This window comes from Drosophila rhopaloa, unplaced genomic scaffold (genome assembly GCF_018152115.1).
Source record: "Drosophila rhopaloa isolate 14029-0021.01 unplaced genomic scaffold, ASM1815211v1 contig_156, whole genome shotgun sequence".
NCBI lineage: Eukaryota > Metazoa > Arthropoda > Insecta > Diptera > Drosophilidae > Drosophila > Drosophila rhopaloa.
Window position 1 is genome coordinate 515,445 of NW_025335035.1, and position 21,558 is coordinate 537,002.

Consider the following 21,558-nt stretch of genomic DNA (forward strand, 5'->3'; position numbering starts at 1 on the left):
CCGAGTGGAACATCGCAGATTCTGTGACGCCTCTCAAAAGGAGTACGGTGCTGCGATCTATGTGCGCGTCGAGATGGTGCACACGACGCTAGTGCATCTTCTCACGGCCAAGACGCGCGTGGCTCCAGTAAAAACTGTGTCGCTTCCCAGACTAGAGCTGTGTGGAGCTCTATTGCTATCCGAGATGGCCGAATCTATCCTCCCCCATATGCCGATGCTGTCCTCGAAACTCCATTGTTGGACCAGCATGCCAGTGGACAACGTTCGTTGCCAATCGGGTAACAAAGATCACCCAGTCCACAGAGGCAGCCAATTGGTCGCATGTTCAATCCGAACACAATCCAGCTGACTTGGCCAGTCGGGGCGTGCCCCTACAAGAACTGGTCGACAACTCCCTTTGGTGGCATGGGCCCACTTGGTTGCAAAAGCCACGAGATCAGTGGCCTGCCCAAAGCACCGACTTACAGGTGACCGAAATGGAAAGGCGTCCTGTCAAGGCCCATGTTGTGTCCATTCCGACAGAAGACATCCTTTATCGCTTTTCCAAGTTAAATAGAGCTTTACGGGTCCTTGCGTATGTCCACCGTTTTGTCCAGCGATGTAGGAAACAGTCGCCGATTCCGGAAGTCCATCTAAAAGCCCAAGAACTTGTCGCCGCTGAACGGCTCATGGTCATTAGCACTCAGCGCAGATATTTTGCTAATGAATATCGCTGCTTGAATCAAAAGCGCCCTGTGTCCTCGACAAGTTCCATCCTCTCCTTGAACCCCTTTCTAGATGAGAAAGGGCTTATAAGGGCGTGCGGCCGAATAACGGCCTCCGAAAATTTGCGATATGATGAACGACATCCTATAATCCTCCCGTACGAATGTGCACTTTCTCGACTACTGGTAAATTTTACGCATCTCATAACGTTGCACGGAGGTAACGTCTCACCCGGTCAAGATACTGGGTTCCGAAAATAAAGAACTTGGTAAAGGCCGTTATTAACTCCTGCAAGGTCTGCGTTATCCACAAGAAGCGATTGCAAGTTCAGATGATGGGAAGCTTTCCGAAAGAGCGAGTTTCTTTTTCCCGGCCATTCACGTACACAGAGATGGACTACGCTGGCCCTTTCGACATAAAAAATTACACAGGCAGAGCTTGCCTAATTACAAAAGGGTATGTGTTGGTTTTCGTGTGTTTCTCTACAAGGGCCATCCATCTAGAGCCTACATCCGATCTGACGACCGAGAAATTCCTCGCAGCTTTCGCTCGGTTCGTATCCAGAAGAGGTTGTCCCCGTCAAGTGCAGTCCGACAATAGGAAAACCTTTGTCGACGCTGCCACCTTCTCTCCCGTAAAAGAGTCTGTGAATGATGCGATTCCTCCTGGGGCACCCCATATGGGAGGCCTGTGGGAAACGGGTGTCAAAAGCTTCAAAGCCTTGTTTTACAAGTCCACCGCTACTCGAAAGTACACTTTTGAAGAGCTTTCAACCCTCCTAGCAAAAATTGAAGCTTGTCTAAATTCCAGACCGCCATCTCCTATGTCTGAAGATCCCACTGATCTCTTAGCGTTGACACCAGGGCAATTTCTAGTCGGCGGACCTCTTCTGTCCATAGTGGAACCCGAATTAAAAGGGGAATCCAAGTCCATTGTGAATCGGTGGCAACACTTAAAGGCGCTCCATCAACAATTCCAAGCTCGATGGAGAGAGGAGTATCTCAAAGAGCTCCACAAGCGTAACAAGTGGCAGTCCCCGACCGCAAATCTCCGTGTTGGCGACATGGTAGTCGTCAAGGAGGAAAATCTGCCCTCGAATGAGTGGCGCCTTGGCAGAATCGACTCTGTCTTTCCAGGGGCTGACGGCAATGTCCGTGTCGCTAGCATTCTCACGGCACGCAGGATTATGAAGCGTCCCGTGACCAAGGTGGTTCTTCTGCCAGGAGAACACTCCAACCGTCTTCCTCAACCAACATCCTCCACATAATTCCCCAACAATCCTCGCCATCTAAGTAGTTTCAAATCATATCCATATGTTTTTTTCTTTTTTATCCACTACTCACTATTAGATCACAACATGGTTCCTCGGTCACGCAGCGCTCAGGCATTGGGTAGCAGACGTACACGAGGTTTACATTCCTACCGATGCCGAGTATGCCGTGGAATCCATCCGCTTCGGAAGTGCCAGATGTTCCTAAAGCTGAGCGCAGAGAAGCGGCTTCGGGCAGTGCTCATCAATAAGTACTGCTCAAATTGTCTCGTCCACGAGCACTCCGACGGGAGTTGTCGCAGTGGCGACAAATGTAAAACGGGCAACGGGAAGCACCTCACGCTCCTCCATATGCTCGAGCGCCCCCTGCCGTCGGCTACTCAGCAGCGTTCGCGCCGGCAGAATCCGCCAACTCGCCAAGCGCTGGCCTCGGCAAGGCGCTCGGCATCCGCCGCTTCTCAACAGCGCTCGCGCCGGCAAGATCCGCCAACTCGCAGAGCGCTTGCCTTTCCGCCGCGCTCAGCCTCCTCGGCACCGGCTCCGTCACTTGCGTCCATCTTCCAACGGCACAGCGTGAATGTCCTGCCGACGGCCATGGTTACTTTGGAGACCGGGCTGAAGACCTTCGACACGTCCGCCCCCATCGACCCCTGTACGCCGACGAGCTGCATCGACGCATCAATGGCGTCCGCGTTCCGCTTGCCGACTACTACCGTCGGCGACGAGAGGATCTGCACGGCGACAATTCGGTCAAAGCGCGACAACGACTTCAAGTTAGAGGTGGTCTTAAAAGTGGAGCCGAACGTCCACATTCGCACCCCCATCCGAGAGCTCTCGGACACCGTGGTCGGCAGATACGGGGACCTCCCGTTGGCCGACGAGCGATTCTACTTGCCGGCAACCATCTCCGTAGTCCTGGGTGCGGATGTGTACGCCAAGGTCATCCGACCTGGCTTCCATTTGGTCGACGAGGGACTCCCAGTGGCCCAGAGGACGGCATTCGGGTGGATCCTGTCCGGCTCCTGCAGTCAAGCCTAGACGACAGGAGTGGGTTTTTCTTTTGCAACGCTAGCGATTGCAAGGGGGTGGAATGTTTACGCCGCTCTCCCCTCTTTTAAACTGCCCGCGCTTCCCTCGTAGCGAATGCCTACTCGCCCGCACTGGATGCTCGCGACTCCAGGCTCTCCCGCACTGGACGCTTGCAATTCCAGGCTCTCCCGCCTTCCCGCTCCCGGAATCTCTCCACTGCGCTTTGAAACGCAGCGTTCAATTAGGCTTAAGTTAGTCTTTCATTGACATACGATTGAAATACATCGCCCAGCCGGTCCGCGCTATTACCACGAAAAGTTCTACAAGTCTTGTTTTTCATTTCTCTCGCGCTTCGCGATCGTCGAGTGTTTCTCATATTCTTCCACAGCTTGCCACCCGGCTACGTGCAACAGCCGCAACGCCTGACGAAGCTGCCTTCCAAAGACGAGCAATCATCGGCGCCCCAACTCTTCACATACAATGTCATACCGGCACACCAGTGCGGCCTCCCAAGAAACCATCGAGCAAGTTAACAGGATAACAACAGAAATATGCACAGCTTTCGAGCATTGAGAATATTGTAGCGCTACATTACTCGATGTATCACAAGACTTCAACCGAGTCTGGTTTCATGGTCTCGTGCATTAAATCAAAATACATTTGCCTATCTACACCCACAAACACCCCGAGTCGTATCTGTACAATAGAGTATTTTCAGTGAGATGCACAGCAGCAACATCGGATTGAAGCCATACATGATTAAACCTCTATGCCTGAATTAAAAGATCCTGATCTAGCTGTCATTATACAGCGCGCACAATCAAAAATCCTGAGAACTATCACTGGGGCACCATGGTATGATCGCAACGAAAACATCCACAGAGCCTAGGGGTCCTCGTAGTAAAAGACGAAATTGAGAAATTCTCTCGCTGTTCAGAGCCGTCTATTTCTGTACCAGTTAATATCTTAGTAGCTGTTCGTAAAAATTTTTTTTTTTGTTTGTTTCGGATGTTGATGCACTATGATCAGCGCAAACAAGTGGCCTAAAAATACGTACGAGACTAATACTAATACTAATTTTGTGCTAAATAAGATACAATTAAGGCTTTTAGGCTTGGCAAAGAGTCGGTAGTAGAAATAACACGGTATAGTCTATTATAGTCGTTACACAGTACTCTAAACGGTTCATGAATATCATAGTTAGATCTACAAATATTTAAAGTTCCTCTTGAACATAGTTCTTGGTTGTTCTGGGGCGTTGAACCTTTTGGAGGCAGCAAAGCTGTGCAGGTGGGATAAAAAAATCACTCGGCGAGCGCGAAGAGCAAACGAAAGTGAAGTAAAAAACACGGTGGGCTTTCGTAAATTGCGTGGAGCGGCCGGGCGATGTTTATTTGTCGATAGTCGTTAGAGTACTGCTTAAACATATTTAGCACGATGCCCTTCCGAGCGTTCTGGAGACTTAGGGGGAGCCTGGAAGCGCAGGCAGCCAGAGCGGGGGAGTTGGCAATAAGAGCGGAGAAGAGCGGGCGAAAAACAGGGTGCTTCGTTACCTGAAACTTCCGCCCCTCTTGCCATCGCTTGCGTTGCAACGACTCGGGAGAAATTACGGCTGTCTGCAGGCGCCGAACAGGATCCAGTCGAACGTCGTCTTCTGGGCCACGGGTAGTCCCTCGTCGACTAGGTGGAATCCTGGTTGGATGACCTTTGCATAAACATCCGCACCCTGGACCAAGGAGATCGTCGCCGGCAGGTAGAACCGCCTGTCGGCCAGCGGAAGAACCTGTACACGACCGTCTCAGGAATGGCTCGGATTGCATTCGTTCCCTTTGTCGACTTTCGAACGAATCGTCGCCGTGCACACCGGCTCGTCCCCGACACTGGTTGTGGGCAACCGAAAGGCGGATGCCAGAGACGCGTCGATACATCTCGTCGGGGTGCACGGTTCGATAAGGGCGGCGGTGTCAAATGTCTTAGGCCCGGTCTCCAGGATGACCGTGGCCGTCGGCAGGACATTTATGCTGTACTGTTCCAGGAGGGATGAGAGCGATGGACCCGGTGTCGAGGAGGCTGAGCGCGGCGGAAAGGCGAGCGCTCTGCGAGTTGGCGGATCTTGCCGGCGCGTGCGTTGTCGAGAAGCGGAGCCTTCCGAGCGCATTGCATTGGCGAGCGTTTGGTGGGTTGGTGGATCTTGCCGGCGCGAACGCTGCTGAAAAGAGGCACGTCGCTGGGAGCTGGGAGACTCTGTCATATGGATGGTCATCGCTGCGACAGCTCTCTTGCGAATGCTCATGGGCGAGGCAGATCGCGCAGTACTTATTTTTAAGCACTGCTCGGAGCCTCTTCTTCGCGCTCAGCTTTTGGAACCTCTGACACCCTTTTTAAAGGATGGATTCCCCGGCAGACTCGGCAGCGGTAGGACTGCGTACCTCGAGTACGTCTGCTCTCCAAGGCTTGGACGCTGCGTTGATGTGGGGCCATGCTTAATGGATCTGTGATTCATGGAAAAAACAAACAAATTGAGATGTTTTAGGCTGTAGTGGTGCGTGCTTAGAAACTATAGATAGCAGAAAAAAGGAATGCTAGGTAGAAGATGTGGAAGGAGCCCCCGGTAAGAGAACAACCTTCGTTATCGGACGCCGGACAACGCCGCGTGCCGTACGAATGTCGACTACACGTACGTTACCATCAGCTCCTGGAAAGACGTAATCGATTCTACCTAGTCGCCACTCATTTGAGGGCAGATTGTTGTCCTTGATGACGACCATGTCACCGGCGCGAAGATTTTCCATGGCAAATTGCCACTTCTTGCGGTTGTGGGGCTCTTTTAGGTACTCCTCCTTCCATGGAGCGCGGAATTGCTGATGTAGAGACTTTAAGTGTTGCCATCGGTTCACAATGGACTTGGATTCTCCCTTTACTTCGGGTTCCACTATGGACAGAAGAGGCCCGCCAACCAGAAAGTGCCCTGGTGTCAACGCTAAGAGATCAGTTGGATCCTCTGACATGGGAGATAGCGGTCTGGAATTTAGACAAGCTTCGATTTTAGCTAGGAGAGTGGAAAGCTCTTCAAAAGTGTACTTTCGCGTAGCGGTGGACTTATAAAACAAAGTCTTGAAGCTCTTGGCACCATCTTCCCATAGGCCTCCCATATGGGGTGGCCCTGGAGGAATGAACTGCCAGTAGAGCGGCTGATGACTATACGCATCAGTCACAGACTCTTTTACGGCTTGTAAAAAATCTCGGGAGAGCAGGGTGGCAGCGCCGACGAAGACACCCTCTTCTGCATACGAACCGAGTGAAAGCGGCAAGAAATTTTTCGGTCGTCAGATCGGATGTAGGCTCTAGATGGATGGCCTTTATAAAAAAATTTTACTAGGCACGGAGAAGTTTATGCTACCCAGTAACTCGGGACTCTTCACATTCCCGTAAATAAGTTTATAAATAAAAGTTTTGCTAAGCATCGTTCTACGGTTTAATAAGGATTGTAGATTAATTAGGAGAAGTCTACTAGAGTAGGATGGTAAAATAAGGCTTGCATTCCAGTTAAGGCCCCGTAGAGCAAATAATAAAAAGTTCTTTAACACAGACTCTATCGGGTCTATATGTACACCATACTGAGGACTCCAAACTGCTAAACAGTACTCCAGGATTAGACGGACTAGTGAAACGAAAAGAGTCTTTGTAACATATGGATCAACGAATTCCTTTGACCACCTTTTAATAAATCCAAGTACTCCCCTGGCTTTATTCACCATAGAAGTAATATGGTCACAAAACTTAAGTTTTGGGTCAAAAAGGAGGCCAAGGTCATCAACATGCGTAATTCTAGACAACGCACAACCACCCAGCGTATACGTGGGTTTGTGGGTTCACCCTAAAAAATGTCATTTCTTTACTTAGCGCTATTTAAATCCAAAAGATTTTCACAACACCATGTTTAAAAAGCATTTAGGTCCGATTGTTAGTCTGAACTGCTGGAAATTTCGATATATTGCAGGCATAACTTAACGTCATTTGCGTACATAAGGACACGCGACTTTGTCAAGACTAGAGAGAGATCGTTTATAAATAAAGTGAAAAGAAGTGGGCCACATTGGCATCCTTGTGGGACGCCTGAAGTAACTCGGATCAAATTAGAGATAGAGTTTTTAAAGAGAACTCGTTGAGTCCTACCACTAAGATAACTTAAGATCCATGATAGAAGATCACATGGAAACCCTAATAAGCTTTAATACATGAAGCGAGTGACTTACTGAATCAAACGCTTTACTAAAACCAGTGTAAACTACGTCAGTCTGCATGTTCTTTATGAAGGCATTTATTACAAAAGACGTTAGCTCCAAGAGGTTTGTCGTCGTAGATCTTCGCCTTATAAATCCATGTTGACATGGAGATATAATTGATCTACAAAGATGTTGCAAGTGGGGTGTAATAACGTTTTCGAAAAGCTTTTGGATGGCGGATAATTTGGATATGCCTCTGTAATTACTTGTATTGCATTTATTTCCTTTCTTATGAAGAGGAATAACAAATGACTCCTTCCAGATAAGTGGGAAATGAGAAGTTTTTAAAGACAAGGTAAACAATTTGTACAGAGGTCTACACAGAGTTTTAGCACAGTATTTAAGCACCCAGCCTGGAACTCCGTCCGGACCCGGTGAATAGACTGGTCTAACTTTATGGAGATCCAAGAGAAGGGAGCTTTCGCTTAACCTCGGACAAAAAATTAAGTTTGACTTGCATATGGCATTTGAATAAGACTGATTTGGACGGGATGAAACAGAATATGTTGTCTGAAAAAACTGGGCAAAAAGATCGGCAATTGCCTGATCATTATTTGCCGTAGAATTTTCAAATGGTAGCGATGATGGGTAACAGGCTGATCTAACAAAATTATAAAACTTTTTTGGATCTTGGGAAATTGGACCCTATAACGAGTCAGATAGCTTTTATAACACCGGGCGTAAAGCACGGTAAAATTTTACCGAGCCCTTAGGTATCAAGAGAAGGCAGATTGTGAACCGCACATTTTAAATTTATTGAAAAGTCTGGACTTAACATTTTTTAGGAGTGACAACTCCTTATTAAACCATTCAGGTTTATTTGAAACTGACGGAAAGTATAACGGAACACACAGATAAAAAAAAGGAGTTCAATGCATTATAAAAGATATTAACGGCCTCAGTGCATGAATAAAATTAAATATTATGTGGTAAAAAAGACTAAATAAATATAAGCAAGATTATAATAAAAAAATGCTATTTTCAAAACACATTTTCGATTGTACAAAAATACTACGGGGATGGAAGCAGATCGTCAGGAACTTCCCAATGTTACGATTAGAGAAGCTTGCTTGCAATTATGAGTTGATTTTTACATAGATGGAGTTATGCCGTTAAAGCTTCTATTAGTGTCTATAAGTTTAGTGATTGTTTTCTCTGTTGAAAAACACTTTGGTTTTTCCAGCACGCAGTCTAGTAAATACAACAATAGTTGAAGATTGTTACACTTTCGTTTGTGTTAGTTTGCGTTGACCTTTATAATAATTGAAGCCATTGGATAACTCGAGGTCACACGTTGGTTAAATTTTAATTTCTTCAATAACACAACATTTTTCTACTTAACTTTAATCACACTTGTACTCACTTCGGAGTGATTTTACTATTTTTATAGAATACTAAATGTTTGTTATATATGCAAGAGTTTCTAACTCCGGCTGCGGAATTTACCTTCTGCTTTTGTTTTTAGCTATAAAAAAGATATATTCTATTATTTAAATGCCTATTTTGTGAGGAACCGTAAGACGGCCCTCACAATTTGTATATTTAGTATATTTTGTAGACATGTACGATTTTTGTAGCCATGTAGGAATATTTTGTAGCCATGTAAGACTCATGAAGAGATATCCAAAACCGACCTTGTAGCCACGTAATATTATTATTAGTTTAGCTTTTTCATAGACAACGCACCCAACACCGCTAAACCATCGAACCAGCAACACACACTTCAAACACCAACACGCTCTCGTCAAACACACTCATCTCAACGCGCACTGCGAACATCAACGTCCGCAACATCTAAACCATCGAACGCCTGAGCGCAACCAACACGCTCTCGCTCTCTTCTGCATATGCACACATTGGAACCATCGAACGCCTGAGCGCACCAACACGCTCTCGCTCTATTCTACACACACTTCGAACATCAGCAGCTGCACACACCTAAACCATCGAACAGTTTGAACACCTGCACAAAGCTAACACACACACAAGCTTTTCGTCGCACGATCGAACCAAATTGCAACCAACCTTCCCGATGTTTTTGAGCAAGGGGAAATAATTTCGCTCGATCGAACCAAATTGCAACCAACCCGACCGATGTTTTCGAGCAAGGGGAAATAATTTCGCACGATCGAACCAAATTGCAACCATCCCGACCGATGTTTTCGAGCAAGGGGAAATAATTTTGCCTGAAAAATGCCGAAGCGCCAGCGCAGCGGCAGAGACGCCGACGCAATGCAAAATATGGGGTGCGTGCGCCGATATCAAAGAGAGGCAAAAGCAATTACTCTTGAGGCTTCGCGCGTGCCAGGTTTAAATCGTGAAAAAACCCGGGAAACCGCCCCGCCGTGAAAATTCGACAAGTGCGTGAAAAACGTGTAATACGATGTCAACCGACAGTGGCGAAGTTGATGGAGTGTACGACCCTGTTCCCGCTGCGGAGGCATGGGAAATCAACTGGCTGGATTTGCTGTGGACGAAAACGTAAGCGTCCGCTATATATTTTCTCGAGATATTTTTTTTTTGAAACGACTAGACTGGAGTGGCGTGGCAGGGATACTTTGTACGCCCCTGGAACAAACCTTAGCAAAGAACAATAAAGGAACAAAAGTGTTAGAAAACCAAAAATCTATTCGTGTATGCCGTGTTTTGTGTGTGAGTGATCGTAGGATCGTGGTTGGACCGCTTGGTGGCCAAGAATTACGACGGAGTCTTGCACATGCTTGTCGGATCCGAAGCTATTGCCGGTCCCGGAGCGCGTAGTGGCCGTGGATTACGACGAAGCTAGGCTCCTTTGTCGGGTCCAGGGTCAGTGCGGGTTCCGGAGCGTGCGGCTGAGAGAGATTTCGACGGAGTCTTTTACTCGATTGTCGTATCTAAATCCGCTGCAGGTTTCGGCCCATGGTCGGCATCTCTGGGTGACAGTACCCACAAAACCCCATTTCCTTTTCTTTTTATACCCTTGCAGAGGGTATTATAATTTTGGTCAAAAGTGTGCAACGCAGTGAAGGAGAAATCTCCGACCCTATAAAGTATATATATTCTTGATCAGGATCACCTCCTGAGTTGATATAGCCATGTCCGTCTGTCCGTCTGTCCGTCTGTCTGTCCGTCTGTCTGTCCGTCTGTCTGTTTCTACGCGAACTAGTCTCTCAGTTTTAAAGATATCGAATTGAAACTTTGCATACACCCTTCTTTCCTTTGCACGCAGTATATAAGTCGGAACGGCCGGGATCGGCCGACTATATCCTATAGCTGCCATATAACTGATTGATCGGAAATGCAATATCTTTGGTGTTTGTAAAGTTAGGAAGTTGGGATTTCCTATGGGTTTTATATTTGGCCAATCAATCTGACCTACCAAATTTCATAAGGATCGGCCGACTATATCCTATAGCTGCCATATAACTGATAGATCGGAAATGCAATAACTTTGGTGTTTGTAAAGCTAGAAAGTTGGGATTTTCTATGGGCTTTATTTTTGGCCAATCAATCCGACCTACCAAATTTCATAAGGATCGGCCGACTATATCTTATAGCTGCCATATAACTGAACGATTGGAAATGCTATAACTTTGGTGTTTTTAAAGTTAGGAAGTTGGGACTTTTTATGAGTATTAAGAATGCATCATATGAATAATTTTGGAGAATATAATTTACAGAATATTCTGCAAGGGTATATCAACTTCGGCTCCGCCCGAAGTTAGCTTTCCTTTCTTGTTTTTTGCTGTTTCTGCCGATCGTGGTCGGACCGCGTGACCAAAGATAACGACGGAGCTAGCCTCGTTTGTCGGATCCAAGGATAATTTTTTTTTACACACCCACACACAGAATTTTCCTCCATATATCGATATTTTACAAAATATGTTTTCCCTCTACGAAACCGCGTGGTGGCCCAGGATTACGACGGAGTCTTGCACTCGCATGTCGGATCCGAAGCTATTGCCGGTCCCGGAGCGCGTAGCGGCCGTGGATTACGACGGAGCTAAGCTCGTTTGTCGGGTCCCGAAGCACACGAAAAAAAAATTTCCCTGAGGAAACGGGAAAGAAAATATAAATATGTGTGGTTGCGCAAAACCACACATACGTAATTTTTTGTTCCTCCTCTCTCGCTTCCCATGTTGTATAAGAGGAGCACACCGGGCTACCGAAAGGCAGTCAAGCTCCGGCCATCAAGCGGGGAACATCGTCGCGAACAACGATCACCAGTGAAAACCCTAGCCCAAATCCTGGCACCATGCACAGCAAGGACCCCCAGGTCCTATAAATATTTGGTACCCTCGCCCCGAATTATTTTTTCTGCGTACGCAATGAAAGGACCCCCGAGTCCTGTAAACATTCGGCATCCTAGCCCGAATCCCAGCACCGTGCACAGCAAGGACCCCCGAGTCCTATAAATATTCGGTACCCTCGCCCCGAATTATTTTTCCGCGCACCACTAAGCGGTACGATCTTTTTAAATTTTTTTCCCCCCTCCGCTCTCTGTCACTCGGAAACCATGGGTGTAAGGTGGATATCCTATCGCCGCAAAGAGGAACTACAACTCCTCTTAGCCGAGTTCGGCGCAGGCGGCGAGCGACTTTCCTCACCCGGGAGGACCTCGAGCCGGAACTTCAGGACCGAGCCAAGGAGTTGGCTAGTACATTCCCAGAAGCAGCCACACCCAGGGACAAGTCCCTGAGCCCTCTGGGAGAACAAGAACCCCGGGAACAGAAGCAAAGCACACCGGGTGTAGACACCGGGAGCACCTCCCTAAGACTGGAAGTACCGCCAGGCAAGCGACCGACAATGAACACAAACGCGGACCCTCCCGCACGCGTGGAAATATCCTCCGCCACCTTGGCGGAAAAACTGCAAAGCAGGGGCATTTTATTCGACGGACAGACCGACCCGCTCACATTTGTCCAACGCCTGGAGGTACAAGCCGACGGATACCGACTCAAGACCGCACGACTCCCCAGGGTAATCTCCGGATTGCTTAGGGAAGAGCGGAAAGTTGGTAAATCTTCAGGAAAGAATTTCTTGAATTTTTCCTCCCACCACAATATTTCCAACGATTGGAAGACACGTTCCGGACGAGATACCAGCAACCGGGCGAGAGCTGCAAGGAATACGTAGTTGAGCTCCGACTCCTGTTGCAGCGGGCAAAGTTTACTCCGGCGCAGGAACTGGAGCGACTCTACCAGAACCTTCGACCGGAATACCAGTTATTTGTGAGGCGGCAAGACTTCGAGGATCTGTCCTCGCCCATCCGGGGAACCAGCGAGGACCACACACCAAGGACCCCAGAACTAACCCCACCTTTACGGTTTGAAGGGGGGCGCATCGTGGCGACGGTCAGCATCGAGGGAAATACGTTTCACGCCACCCTGGACACCGGGGCGTCCAGGAGCTTTATCAGCGCGAAAATAGCCGACGACATTGGGAGTACCCATAACCGCCGGGATGTACGAACAAGGATTGCCCTGGCAGATGGATCCACCACCGACGTCACCCACGCCCTGACCACCACCGTAACCCTAGGACGGTATACAGCTAAGACCACACTGCTAGTGCTACCGTCCATCTTGGACGAGATCATTCTCGGAATCGACTTCCTCTGCGGGAGGAGAGACAATGCCCAGCCTGTCAGCAATTTAAGGTGAGTCAACGCAAACAAGCGGGGAAGATGCTAACCAGGAAATCAGAGGGACCATTCTCAACCCTGTGCGCGGATTTCGTAGGGCCTCCGTCCAGGTCCCGCAAAGGACACAAGATGTTACTGGTGTTTTTGGATCATTTCACCAAATGGGTCGAATTAATACCCCTACGCCGAGCTACCGCCACCAGTCTGGAATTAGCCTTCCGGGAGCGAATCCTGGCTAGGTTCGGCGCCCCAAAAACTTTTATCTGCGACAATGGGACCCAGTTTACCAGTAGGGTCTTCAAAGCATTCTGCAAAAAAGCAGGAATAGAAGTGCAGCATATTGCTCCATACTCCCCCCAACAGAACCCTACAGAGCGAGCCAACCGCACCATCAAAACGATGATCGCGCAGAACGCCACGGAGGACCAACGAACATGGGATCACCTGTTGCCGGAAATCACCCTGGCCATCAACACGAGTGTCTCCGACAGCACCGGATTCAGCCCAGCGTACCTAGTACAGGGTCGTGAGCCCCGATTACCCGGAAGCTGGTTCAACGAAGTTACACCAGGGGCCAGCGAAGCGCCCAGAGACCCCCAGAGACCCCCAGAGTAAGGCAGAGCATCTCAAGAACATTTTTCAAACAGCCAAGGAAAACATGGAGAGAGCAGCCCAGGAACAAAGTCGCTATTACAACTTGCGCCGACTGGAATGGAGACCAGGAACAAAGTCGCTATTACAACTTGCGCCGACGGGAATGGAGACCGACCATTGGGATGTGAGTTTGGGTCCGAACTCACCACCTGTCCAACGCCGCGGAGGCGTTCAATGCAAAACTAGCTCAAAAATTCGAAGGTCCTTATAAGATCATAAAATTTCTGTCACCAAACATCGCCAGAGTTCAACTTCGAGGGACACGCAAGCGTCGCAATGCAAATCTAGCCGATTTAAAACCCTTTCATGGGGACCAGACCGTCGAGGCCCCAGAAGAAGACGCCGAAGGGATCCACGAATCCACTCTAGAATCTCACCAAACCCGAGACACCTGTGCGCCACTGACGGGTGATCAAGGAAGGTAAAGGGGCGAACCTACCGGATTTCGATTACTAATAATCGGTTCGTCAACATCTCGCTCCAGCACCACGAAGGAAGGGGGGGTGTGAGGAACCGTAAGACGGCCCTCACAATTTGTATATTTAGTATATTTTGTAGACATGTAGGATTTTTGTAGCCATGTAGGAATATTTTGTAGCTATAGCCTTGTAGATATAGCCTTGTAGCCACGTAAAAATATTTTTAGTTTAGCTTTTTCATAGCCAACGCACCCAACACCGCCAAACCATCGAACCAGCAACACACACAGGCACACAAGCTTTTCGTCGCACGATCGAGCAAGGGGAAATAATTTCGCACGATCGAACCAAATTGCAACCAACCCGACCGATGTTTTCGAGCAAGGGGAAATATTTTCGCACTATCGAACCAAATTGCAACCATCCCGACCGATGTTTTCGAGCAAGGGGAAATAATTTTGCCTGAAAAATGCCGAAGCGCCAGCGCAGCGGCAGCGACGCCGACGCAATGCAAAATATGGGGTGCGTGCGCCGATATCAAAGAGAGGCAAAAGCAATTACTCTTGAGGCTTCGCGCTTGCCAGGTTTAAATCGTGAAAAAACCCGGGAAACCGCCCCGCCGTGAAAATTCGACTAGTGCGTGAAAAACGTGTAATACGATGTCAACCGACAGTGGCGAAGTTGATGGAGTGTACGACCCTGTTCCCGCTGCGGAGGCATGGGAAATCAACTGGCTGGACGGAAACGTAAGCGTCCGCTATATATTTTCTCGAGATATTTTTTTTGAAACGACTAGACTGGAGTGGCGTGGCAAGGATACTTTGTACGCCCCTCGAACAAACCTAAGCAAAGAACAATAAAGGAACAAAAGTGTTAGAAAACCAAAAATCTATTCGTCTATGCCGTGTTTTGTGTGTAAGTGATCGTAGGATCATGGTTGGACCGCTTGGTGGCCAAGGATTACGACGGAGTCTTGCACTCGCTTGTCGGATCCGAAGCTATTGCCGGTCCCGGAGCGCGTAGTGGCCGTGGATTACGACGGAGCTAGGCTCCTTTGTCGGGTCCAGGGTCAGTGCGGGTTCCGGAGCGTACGGCTGAGAGAGATTTCGACGGAGTCTTGTACTCGATTGTCGGATCTAAATCCGCTGCAGGTTTCGGTCCATGGTCGGCATCTCTGGGTGACAGTGCCCCTTCCTTTTCTTTTTTTTGCTGTTTCTGCCGATCGTGGTCGGATCACGTGGTGGCCAAAGATTACGACGGAGCTAGCCTCGTTTGTCGGATCCAAGGATCATTGCGGGTTCCGGCCACGGAGTCTGAATAGGGCCATTTTTATCACGCCCCTCTCTTAAGTCCTTGAACTTAAATAAATTATTGTAAGTGACCCTGGGAGCTTTGAGCACTATATCCCAGCCCAAGAACTTCCTTACAATTTTTTTTTAACAACGTGTATAATAAATCAAAATTTAATAGTGGTTACAATTTTATTTTTTCATTCTGCATAGTAAATTTTGATAAATTTTAGTTGGATCTATAAATTTTACATCTGTGTTATAAACAAATTTTTACAACTGGTCATTACTTAAAAATTAATCTTGTTTTTCAGGAAAGTCAACCAGATTTTATTAAAGCCATTTCCAAAGGATCGCTTGAGAAAAATCTTCTACAAATTGTCATTATTTGGCGTCGAGATGCCAAACTTATAAAGTATGAATGGGTCTATGGATTAAATAAGAATACTAATGTTGTACATGAAAGTCTCATCAATTCAACAAAAAACGAAATTTTGAACACCGTGAAACGGCTTTTAAAATCTTCAGAAGCTTTAAATTATGAAGCCCTTGTGCAGGTATTATATTTTCGATATTTTAAAGTCTGAATATAAATAAATTACAAAATTTCAGAAATTATTTAATGAGCACTCTCAAGGTATTTTAACAAGAGGAGTTTCCCGATTTTTGTATTTAGTGGATTATCTATCCGACAATATTGAAGATGAGCACCTTCTTGCAGCATTTTCACTTTTGGGAACAATTGGATTTATGTTTGCTGTTGGATATATATTAATGTACTTCGTAAGGGCTGAAGAGGAAAATCTTAAGGCACAAGGTCATCTTATTGAAAACCAAGGTAGGTACCCGAGTCACAAGTATTAGGTTGGTTGGTAATGACTTACCGGTTTTACATTCAAATTTCGCGCTTCGCTTGTGAAGTCAAATATAATCGTATCTGGCAATGCTGTATATCGTTTGAAAGGTATTGGCATCACCTTTAAAATGACATATAGTTATGTTTTGTTTACATGAGCTTCCACGTTCAAAAATTACAATCGATTGAAATGGAGTTCACAAACGCAGAAATTCGGGCAATTTTGAAATTTTATTTCGCACAGGGAAAAACTGCTGCGGAATCTCGCAGACAGATTATTGCTGTCTTAGGAGATAACAAACTTTCGATTCAAACCGCCGAACAGTGGTTTAGACGATTCCAAAGTGGCAAAGCCAGGACTGACGGCTCAGAAGGTGTTTCTGAGTGTATGGTGGGATATCAAAGTGAAGTGTGTGGCCAAACCACCAATTCTGACCTCTCTTGTGAACAACTGGAGCGATTGAAGATTGCACTTGAAAAGAAGCGGCCAGCCATGGTGAATCGTAAGGGCGTTGTGTTCCATCATGACAACGCCAGGCATCCACCTTATAGTCCGGACATTGCCCCATGCGATTACCATCTGTTTTTGGCCATGCAAAATTTTTTCGATGGACAAAAATTGAGTTCAAGGGAGGATTGTAAAAATCGAATCGCCGAGTTTTTTGCCAGTAGGGACAAGGACTTCTTTAGGAGAGGCATATACAAGTTAGCATCAAAATGGCAGAAAATCATCGAAGACAACGGTACATATAGCACTTAACTCGGACAATGCTGACTATGTTAAAATCGTCGTCAAAAATCAATAAAGAAACCGGTATGTCATTACCAAACAACCTAATATTTATTGTTTATACCCTTGCAGAAGATAAAAATTTGCAACGCAGTGATGGGCACATTACCGATCCTAATAATTATATACACTGACGAGCAAAACTGTAACACGAGTTTAATACTCTAACTTCAAAGGTCTATATCTTCTGTTATAATTTATGCACTCTAACGTGCTTGTCGGCTTGCCGCTCATTACTTCGTGACTGGATTGTGGGATCTCTAATTCATTTAAAAATGCAAAATATTCCAAAATTGTTTGGATTTCAAGGTTATGTGGTCGGAAGAAACAAAAATTAATCGATTTGAGTCAGATGGTCGCTCCTCGTATTGGACTAGAGATCCTTTCAGTAGAAAGACCCGTATTATGGATTACTTCTGGAAGATTTTTATACCCGTTACCCGTAGAGTAAAAGGGTATATTGCATTCGTGCAAAAGTATGTAACAGGTAGAAGGAAGCGTTTCCGACCCTATAAAGTATATCTATTCTTGTTCAGGATCACTAGCCGAGTCGATCTAGTCTATCCGTCTGTCTGTCCGTCTGTCCGTATGAACGCTAAGATTTTGGAAACTATAAAAGCTAGAAGATTGGCATTTTGCATGTAGATTTTAGGAGTTCCTACGCAGCGCAAGTTTGTTTCAAAACGGTGCCACGCCCCCTCTGACGCCCTTTCGATTGGCCTAATAAAAGTTTGCCACGCCCACTCTAATGCCCAAAAACCCATTAAACGCTTAAGCCTGGCTAGCGCCTACATTTCCGCCTTTCATGGCCCGTGGTACCAAAAATTTGTTATAATATATATATACTTAAATTAAACAAAATTTTTTTTCTATAAAAAAAAAGGCAAAAACCCCAAAAAAAACTAATTAGTAAGGTCAAATAAGTATTAGTAGTATTAGTAGTAAGTACATAAGTATGCCTTCCGTATGTTACGGATAAACAAAATTTTGGGGAACATGGAGATTCCAAACTTGAATAAAGTTTGGCAACTCAAGTCGACTCCTAGGTCCCAAAATTTTATTTTGGTTTGAAAGACCCCGATGCGTTGATTTGCAACGGGGTCTTTCAAACCAAAATACAATTTTGGGACCTCCACGTGGTGTTTCCTGGGTACCGATTTTAGGGGAGCTAATTCGAGCGGCGAAAAACATACAAGAAGGCATATTTATATTAAGTTGTTTAGCTGAGTAACGGGTATCTAATAGTCGAGGCACTCGACTATAGCGTTTTCTCTTGTTTTGTATTATATTGTTCCTTTCGCATTATTCCATCGTTAATACCAAGGGACCAACTACATTTTTATAGATTCACCCCCAGACCATCATTGAGCCGGCACCGTGCTTGGATTGTGCGATCTCTAATCCAATACCAGGAACCCAATTTTTGTAGATTATATATGTTGGCTCCAGTATCTACCAGTAATGATAATTTTATTCTTTTGGTTCTGTATTTTAATTATGCTGCTGAGACTAATATTTATATAAAAAACTTGTTTTTCAAAAACATGTATTATTATGGTACTGTTGGACGCCTCAGTTGAAGTAACGAACTCTATGATTACCACGACCATGATTTCCATCCGGCAGCCATGTCAAATATCGGATGAGGTCCAGGCTAAATAATTATGCGGAGTTCGTTAAGTATTAAAAGGAGGATATTCTTTTCAGTCAGATATTTAGTATTACTAAGCATGAGTGAGAATACACACATGCCAGAAAAAATATGCGTACAAACATATCTCGAAACTTTAAATTAAAAAAAAACGTGTTGAAAAAAAATGTTATTTTAACAGATAGAATTGATGTAACTTTTATTGCTAAGTTTTAAATATTAAGTATTAAAAGCTTTTAAATTGCGGTTTTGGCATTGATAACTGTAAATCAAAGTTTTTTTTACTTGTTTGTAATCAAGTCTGACATATTAATGTAACCAGACGTTATTTTTATGATGAGAAAGAAAACAAAAGAAATTGACCATGATTTGAGGATAGTCATGGTAAAACGTGAAGAAGGGAAAACTTTTCGGGAAATTGGTGGGATAGTTTGCACAGCACACTTCTCTGGGCAAAGAGTCCTTGAAAGTTTCAATTAATCGGGTTCCTGTGAGTCAAAACCCCGTTCTGGTAGACCACCAAAGCTCAATGAGCGCGAGAAGGGAAGCGTTTTAAAGACAATTAAAATAAATCCAAGGACAACAACCTCCCAAATTGCAAAGGATATTAAGAAACCACTCATATCACAAGTCAACTAAATCAAACGAATGAAATTCTCCAGAAAATTGAATAATAAGCCCCAGGAGTTTTGCATATTCGGCATAAAGGGCCGTAAGCTTGTGTGGCGAAAGAATGGTACAGCCCTCGACAAACAAAACCTTGCCACAACCGTTAAGCACAGTGGTGGTGACTTTATGGCTTGGGGTTGTATGGCGGCCAGTAGAATTGAAAATCTTGTTTTCATTGAATCCACAATGGATCACAAGATGTATATTGACATCCTAAAAAAAAATTCTAACATCCCACGAAACTGGGACTGAAGGATGACTTTTGGTTCCAACAGGACAACGAACCAAGGCATTGAGCCATGAATACAAAGCTCTATAATGTCAAAAACCAGTTAAATTCGCCACCGTAGTTCCCAGATATCAATCCCATTGAGCATTTATGGGACCTTCCATTACATCAAGGGATATGCAAAAAAAAGTGATGGTCCAGGAATAAAATATTGCTGGGAAATTGGTTCAGTTAATACCTAATCGCTTTTGCTGAAGTCCTAAAATGAAATGTGCATACGCCCTTCTTATATAACTAAAATCTTTTTGCCAAAAATATGTTGATTTCTTATGATTTTTGTGTTTGTACGCATACTTTTTCTGATCCGAAATCAGTCCATTTTGTAAATGTTTGTTAATATTAGGAAAAGTATAAGTGCTCGCAGCAGAACGCCTAAATTTTATTGTTTATTATCAATTTCTAAATGTAACGTAGTTTGCTAACAGCATCTGCGTTGCGCTAACAGCACCATGTTAATTTACGAATGTAAAACATAAAAAACAAACACTGTGCAACACCTACTATTTTCTTCTCGTTCTTGCCTAAAACTTAAAAGTACGCGATCTTAAAACGAAAGCTAGGCCTTTTTTATTTTAAATTAATAGAAACGGCCGAAGTGGGATGCAAAACAGCATCTCCTCAAAACATTGGTGACCCCGACGTGATACTATCTGGGTTTTAGTGCAAATCGCAACTTCAGTTCTAACCTTTTCCTGTCTGGCCAAACGCCGTCAGGCACATTCCTCACACACACACACACATACAATCGTCTCCAGAAAACGGTAATCGCGTTTTCCTGTGCCCAAATTTGACTTTCGCAATCGTCAAGGGTAAATTTCTTGCATCCGTTAGTCGTGCTTCAGTGAACAACATCTAAGATGGCCAAAGTTGCTGACAACTTGCCACCGGCAGACAGTCAAGATAAAGAATCGGCTGATATTGACTTCTACAAGGCCAAGTGCGCATCCCTTCAGCGCCAACTAAAGGCAATGGGCGACCATTTCAGCATCGGCGACTTAAGTACCTACGATGAAGCCGACTTATTAGTTCGTATAGACACAGTTAACAAAATGAAGGACGACTTCGAAATGTGGCAAGATAAAGTGGAAAGGGTGGACCTAATCGAGCTCTCCTCAAATGCACGCTCCGAGTTCGCAATTTCCTATTGAAAAGCAAAGTCTTCGCTGACTCGCCACATGGATGCCTTTATGAAGTCACACATTGCAGATGCTAACTCAACAGCATTTCCTGCCTACCAGGAGAATATCAATTTTCCCTCCCAACTAAACAAGCGCAAGTCTCGGCTACCAGAATTACACTTGCCCAGGTTCAGCGGCAGCTACGAGGATTGGCCAGATTTCATTGCCATGTACAACAGTGTCGTAGGGAACAACGACGATCTAGTCTATCCGTCTGTCTGTCCGTCTGTCCGTATGAACGCTGAGATTTTGGAAACTATAAAAGCTAGAAGATTGGCATTTTGCATGTAGATTTTAGGAGTTCCTACGCAGCGCAAGTTTGTTTCAAAACGGTGCCACGCCCCCTCTGACGCCCACAAGCCACAAGCTGTGGCCACAGTTTTGATGCTATTATGAAAATTTTAATTGATATGTATTTGTTTCGTCAACACCTATCGATTGGCCTAATAAAAGTTTGCCACGCCCACTCTAATGCCCAAAAACCCATTAAACGCTTAAGCCTGGCTAGCGCCTACATTTCCGCCTTTCATGGCCCGTGGTACCAAAAATTTGTTATAATATATATATACTTAAATTAAACAAAATTTTTTTTCTATAAAAAAAAAGGCAAAAACCCCAAAAAAAAACTTATAAGTATGTTACGGATAAACAAAATTTTGGGGAACATGGAGATTCCAAACTTGAATAAAGTTTGGCAACTCAAGTCGACTCCTAGGTCCCAAAATTTTATTTTGGTTTGAAAGACCCCGATGCGTTGATTTGCAACGGGGTCTTTCAAACCAAAATACAATTTTGGGACCTCCACGTGGTGTTTCCTGGGTACCGATTTTAGGGGAGCTAATTCGAGCGG

At 45.4% G+C, this 21,558-nt stretch overlaps 1 protein-coding gene across 4 annotated transcripts in view; it reads left to right on the top strand.

The window, feature by feature from the left end:
* LOC108044588 (dnaJ homolog subfamily C member 16) overlaps nucleotides 1-21,558 on the top strand; it is a 605,143-nt gene that overhangs the window by 338,834 nt on the left and 244,751 nt on the right. For 3 of the 4 annotated variants that reach the window (XM_044457445.1, XM_044457447.1, XM_044457446.1), the window contains 2 exons: nucleotides 15,590-15,832; nucleotides 15,888-16,113. In XM_044457445.1, coding sequence (XP_044313380.1) covers nucleotides 15,590-15,832; nucleotides 15,888-16,113 — 469 coding nt within the window. The remainder of the gene's footprint in view (nucleotides 1-15,589; nucleotides 15,833-15,887; nucleotides 16,114-21,558) is intronic. The other variant, XM_044457448.1, reaches the window with a different exon arrangement.